The sequence below is a fragment of the Antechinus flavipes genome, chromosome 2 (genome assembly GCF_016432865.1).
Source record: "Antechinus flavipes isolate AdamAnt ecotype Samford, QLD, Australia chromosome 2, AdamAnt_v2, whole genome shotgun sequence".
Classification (NCBI taxonomy): Eukaryota; Metazoa; Chordata; class Mammalia; order Dasyuromorphia; family Dasyuridae; genus Antechinus; species Antechinus flavipes.
In genome coordinates this window covers 359,270,894-359,276,893 of record NC_067399.1, presented here as the reverse complement: position 1 = coordinate 359,276,893, position 6,000 = coordinate 359,270,894, and the positions used below count along the sequence as shown (strand labels likewise).

The following is a 6,000-nucleotide window of genomic DNA, read 5'->3' as shown; positions in this document are numbered from 1 at the left end:
GGAAGAATAAAATTACACTGCAGAAGGCCCAGGGTTATCCCCAAATGTGTGATAGAGATGGAAGAGGAAGGGAGTGCTGAGAACAGTCGCCTCTGGCTCGTCCATACACTTCCCATGGCATTGCATTTCATTGCTCAGGCGCTGAGGCTTCTCCGCCCCCTTCCAGCCTCTCCCTCTCCCGCTTCCTTGCTCTTATTTAACCTGGCTCTCTAGTTGGTGGATCTCTCACTTCCACTTAAGAGTCCGACAGAGTGTGTGTGTATGTGTGTGTGCGCGCGCGTGTGTGTGTATGTGTGCGTGTGTGTACGCTTGTGCGCGCGCGTGTGCGTGTGTGTATGTGTGTGAGTACGGAGCTATAGCTCCACAGCCTCATTCCCTTCCTGTCCCAAGACTATGAAGTCCTTTGTGTGGCCGCTGCCCCTGGCTCTAGGTCTGGCTCTGGCCCTGACCCTGGGAGAGATCCTTGCAGGGCCAGTCAAGTCTCCCTACCAGCTTGTACTCCAACACAGCCGGCTCCGAGGCAGGCAGCACGGGTAAGCCTGGGACAGCAAAAAAAGAAAGAGGAGGGAGAGGGGAACCCAGGGGTTTCAGAAAGCAAACTACTGAAAAATTGTATTTTTCAGGCAATTCATTGCTCCTTCTCTACTTTTTTTTCTCCTGATAGACAAGTTTTGAGAGATAAATGAAAAATTACAGATTTCAAACCGCAGGCACCTTTTTTTGAATTTTCTCCCTCCCACTAAAGAAAACAAAGTTTCTGTCTCAGATCATGTGCTCCAGAGCCCTGCCCCCCAAACTGGCTACGTGTTATTTTTAGGGGTTTGCAGCTTTTTCCTGGGATAGTTGGACAGCCTAAGGGAACAAGTATGGAAATAGGTTGGGGCAAAAGCTTGGGGTCAATTTATTGCCAGGAATTTGAGAATGTCAGGCTTAGATAAATGGTCCATTCTTGAGCTTCGTGGCAAGACCGGAGCTCTCTGGGATAAGGGTAGTGGGTAATCACTACTTTCCCTCTTTGGTCACTGGAGGGGGGTTATGCCAGGACCCTGTAAGTAGACTTAACCCTTTAATTCAAGAAAGGAAGTCAATTCAACAAATCCTCAAGTTCAGCTTGAGCCAAGCTATCTTCCAGACTCTGAAGCCTGGAGGACAAAGTTTGTGTTAAATGGGTTCGATACAACTTGATGTAATGAAATAAATATTGATTCTAGAGAGAGGGGTCATGCATTCATTCATAACCTACATCTGATACTTCACTACTTGTGTTACCTTAGGAAAGTCACAATGTGCCATGTTTCAGTTGCTCCATCTGCAAAAACAGTAGAAGAAAGACAGGATGGCAATGTGGAAAGAGTACTTAAAAGTCAGAAGACTTGGAGTCAAATCCTGTCTCTACAATCTTGGGGAAATAATTTAATTCTTGTAGCAGCGTTTCCTCAACTGTAAAATGAGGGGGTTGGACAGATGACTTTTAAGATCTCTTTCATCTCTAAAACTGTGATTCTATATCTCAAACTAAAAACTTAGATAAGATAAGCTACTTCTTGGAGCTTAAATTAAAAGGAGGAATAAGATTTAAATGTAGATAACTCCAATACACAATAATGCATGATAAGTACATTAGGGAAATGCAAATCAGATTGAAATGGGAGGTGTTTTGCTCCTAGGAGGAAAGTTATGAGGATGAGGGGATTTGGGAGGAAGTCATAGAGAAGATAACATTAAGAGAAGATTTGGCTTTATAAGATAGACAGAAACTCAGCAGTTTAGGATAGAGAAGACATTCCAGGCATATGGAAACAGTGTGAGTATTGAGGTAGGAAAGTCCGTTATATGTTTGGGTGAAAGAACCATTCATATCAGCATGCCCCTCTGTGACTAAGTCACTCATAATGGGAGCGAGTGGGAAATAGAAAGTCTAGGGACTAAAGCAGTCTCTGATGCTCCTGACACTGTTGCCTCCAAATTTATCCCCAGTAAAGAGGGAGGGGGAAGGGACTAAAGGAGTAATTTTCATCTTGGTGAAAGCTTGAAGACATTTGTACCCATCTATTTTCCTGAGCGAAGGAAGCAGCAGACAGATACTTTCTTTGATCTCCTCTACTTTCCAAGAAAGATGATGCAATAGGTAGAATGATGGATTTGAAATCAAGAAGAGGGAAAATTAAATCCAGCCTCAAATACTTTCTAGTGGACAACTAAATCCATTCTATCTACTGTGGTTCCCTTATATGCAAAATGGGGATAATAAAGATCTGTACTCGTCAGGATTGCAATGAGGATAAGTTGAAATAATATTTGTAAAGCACTTTACAAACCTTAAAGTTCTCTACAAATACTACCTTTTAGATGTTGGAAGCCGTGTTCAGGCATTTAAGAGGTTCTTACTGAAATCTACAAATGCTTTCCAAGGTCCTATAACCATGTCTACCTCATGGCTATAATAAGGTCCTTTATATAAAGTAGGGATTTCTTCTCATGAAAATTTTTTAAATTCAACTACTCCCTCATCCATCCAGGCTAATTTCCTTTGCTTGAGGAGCAAGAGGATAAGCTAGAAATTTGGAAAATGAGAACTAGAATGGGCTTTAGAGACCATAAAGTCTATTTTCATAATTTTACACATGATAAAAATGAAACACAGAGGTTTTCAGGGACTTGTCCGAGGTTCTATCAATATGAAGTAACTTTATGATTTAGTGGAAAGAAAAGTGTATAGTTCTGTATTCTAAATTCAGTTGTGCCACTAATTCACCAAGTGATCTTTGTCAGTTCATTTATTTTATCGGTGAAAGAGTTTCTCATGTGTAAAATCAGGGGAGATGACAAGGCTTTTAATGTTCTTTTTGATTCAGCGATTTGGATACTTAGTCCTCAGTATACCTCCCAACCTCCATTCTTAGTTTCATTTCAGTTTTTCTAGGCAGAAGTTTAACTTTCCTCCTTGTTAAAGTTTTTAGAAGTTAAGTTTTTATGTTTAAAAAAACTTTAGAAGAATTTCTGTAGGAAAAGGAGAACCTAAAATGTTGATAAAGTCATAAAGATGATTTAAGAAAGGTTAGTAATGTCTCCAGATAAATGTGTTTCTCCTAGTTCAAAACAATTAACAAGACAGTGAATTCTATATTCTGTAGCAATAATAATATTCCATAGCAATACCTCAATTTCATTTAGTAGTTTTCCTCTTCCAAAAGTATAGAATTTCATGCACCTATTCTCATATCACTCCTCATGTCATTCTCCCTCCTCCCCCCAAAAAAGGTAGGATATCAGCTCTGCTTTTCTCTGTCAAAGATACAAATACTAAGCATGGCCCAGAAATTCTATGGCTTGCTCAAAGCCCACTCAGGAATTGATAGAGCCAAGATTTGAGCTAAGGTTTTTAAGCCCCTGATTCAGTTGGACTTTTAGAGTATTGCCTTTGTGCATAAGCACTTAAGGCACTTACAAAATGATCACCAATTGCCATTCATGACAAAGAGTAAAAGGTTAGTGTATAGTAAAGGACACTACAGAGATGGGAATTTCACACTTTCTATCACAGTTTCCATAAGTGAAGAAATACTGGGTAAACCTGAGTAAGTGATTCCTCGACTTGTCTCTCAAACCAATTAACATTTGTGCTTAGTGTTAAGGCATGGAAAAGTAACTTTGGTGATAGATGAGATTCAGGCCAGACAGAAAGACTTCAAAAAAATGTAATGGGGAATTCAGATGATGGTTCTTGGTAGTGGGGAAACATATCTGTAACTTACAAACTCTTAGAGAGACTTTAGACCTCCCCCTCCCCTAAAGTACTCTCTCCTCTACTTTTCAGCTTCACTCCAAAGAGCTTGGGGGTGGGAAGAACAGACTATAGTAGTAACACAGTGAATAGAACACCAAACTCCAATTTAGAAAGATCTTAATTTCAGACTTGACCTCAGCTTACTTACTAGCTATGTGATAGTGGATAAGTTAAGTGACTTATCTTTGTTTAGCTCTGTTTAACTTTTGTTTACCTCAGATTCTACAACTGTAAAACGCAGCGCTAGGATTAATGTGAGGATCAAATGAAATAATATTTATATAAAAAGCATTTATCCCAGTGCCCAACACATAGTAGATACTAATGCTTATTCCTCTCCCAACCCCAATCCTCCAAAGTGATTTTGAGTCAACATTGGAAAAGGAAATGGAGTGGAGAAGAGAGTACTTTTGTATTGGTCACCTCTCCTTCTCAGGGAAGCAGTAAAGAAAGAGCTTTCCTCTCTCATGACTTCAGCATCTTATGTTGTTCTTCCATTGCTTTGGAAGAAGCTCTTTGGTGACTGGTTCTATAGTTGCACTTGAATGCAGTGTCCTTATGACTATCCTTCAGCCTTATGACCAAAGAACTGCATCTAGCCTGACCAGTGTCATAAGAACACAAATCATAGCTTCAATCGAAGGAGGGAAAGATATCTGAGCTGACTAAAGAAATGCAGAACTCTGTAGCAGTTTCATCTTTCACTAAAAACTAAACTAAACATTAATTGAATGAAGGAATGAATGAGGTTATGCTTGAATTTGAGGTAGGGGAGGAGACAGATAAAGTAGGAACTCAGTCAACTTATTTATTAGAGAAGCTGAAACCATCATACTAGCATCCAGGAGATCTGCCTAAAAAGACTGATTATGGATGAACCATCCTCCTGTGTTATTTCTCCAAAAAGAAAGAGGCACATATCAGTACACTTGGAATAGACTAATGTGTTAACTTTTCATGAAAGTTCAGGCTGCTTCTGTTTGCTTGCTGATAAGTTGGAAGGCATATTGTTTCTCCTCTGTCTCTCTGCCTCTATCTTGTTTGTCTGCCAGACTCCCTTTGTCTCTCTTCTTTTCATATTCGCTCTCCATCTTTCCTGGAATGAGTTATGTGACATTTAAACTATTGGCTTGGGAGTGCTTTTTTTCCATCTCAGAACCTTGGTTGTTTTAAGGACCTGATGAACCGAGTTCCTTGGGACTTCATATTGCAATTCCCCCCTTGCCTTGTTGCATGATGATAATCTGAAGTGCTGTCTATTGTACATCACTCCCCTTCCTTCCCAACACACCCAGAAATATATTACACTGATTTAGACACTGGGCTTTTCCAGCTGGTATGGAAATTTAGGAGGCAGCACCTTAGAGAAGGGGGATCACTCACTGTGGAGTCAGAAAATCTGAATTCACATCTCAGTTCTGTCACTCATTTTCTATATGACTCTGAACTGAGGTCTTAGACTTCAGTCTCTTCAGCTCTAAGATTAGTGATTGAGACTAATAGTCTCTGAGGTTCTTTCTATCTCTATGTCAATAATAGGTAACAGTGAATACAGAGCTGGACATGGAGGACCTGAATTCAAATCTAGCCCCATACATATACTAACTAGCATTATGACCCTGGGCAAATCATTTTGTTTCCTCAGCTGTAAAATGGGGATAACAATTGCATCTATCTTTCAGGTTGTTATGAAGATCAAATGAGATAACATGTGTAAAATGTTTAGCAGTATCTACCACATAGTTGATACTATATAAATACAAACTACTAGGACTATTCACAGCACCACTGCCACACTATTACCTCTACTTCTATTGCTACTACCTCTGATGTCATCAATACTACCATCCACCCCATTACCACATACGACAACCACAAATACTGCAACCACCACCACAACCATAATCACTGTCTCTACTGCTACCACCATCACCACCATTACTACTATACTATTCTATTGCTACTACCACCAACACTGCAGCTCCTGCTACTATTACTACTACTACTATTTTTTTTTTTTTTACTTTTTTCTAAAACAAAACAAAACAAAAAACTTGCCTCACAGAATTCGGTTTTCCTACATATTCTCAAGAGGAGGATTTGACAACCTTTTCAACTAGAATAATGTTAATTTTGATACAGGTGCTGTAAAATGTAAATGGTCTAGAATTACATGATCTATATTATACCTTTATTAAGAAAATGGGAATGCC

The 6,000-nt window shown here is 39.5% G+C and overlaps 1 protein-coding gene across 2 annotated transcripts in view; it reads left to right on the top strand.

The window, feature by feature from the left end:
- Positions 1 to 250: 250 nt before the first annotated feature.
- Positions 251 to 6,000, top strand: part of TGFBI (transforming growth factor beta induced) — a 58,566-nt gene continuing 52,816 nt past the window's right edge. The window contains exon 1 of one of the 2 annotated variants that reach the window (XM_051978138.1): positions 251 to 533. In XM_051978138.1, coding sequence (XP_051834098.1) covers positions 394 to 533 — 140 coding nt within the window. In that variant the 5' untranslated portion in view covers positions 251 to 393. The remainder of the gene's footprint in view (positions 534 to 6,000) is intronic. The other variant, XM_051978137.1, reaches the window with a different exon arrangement.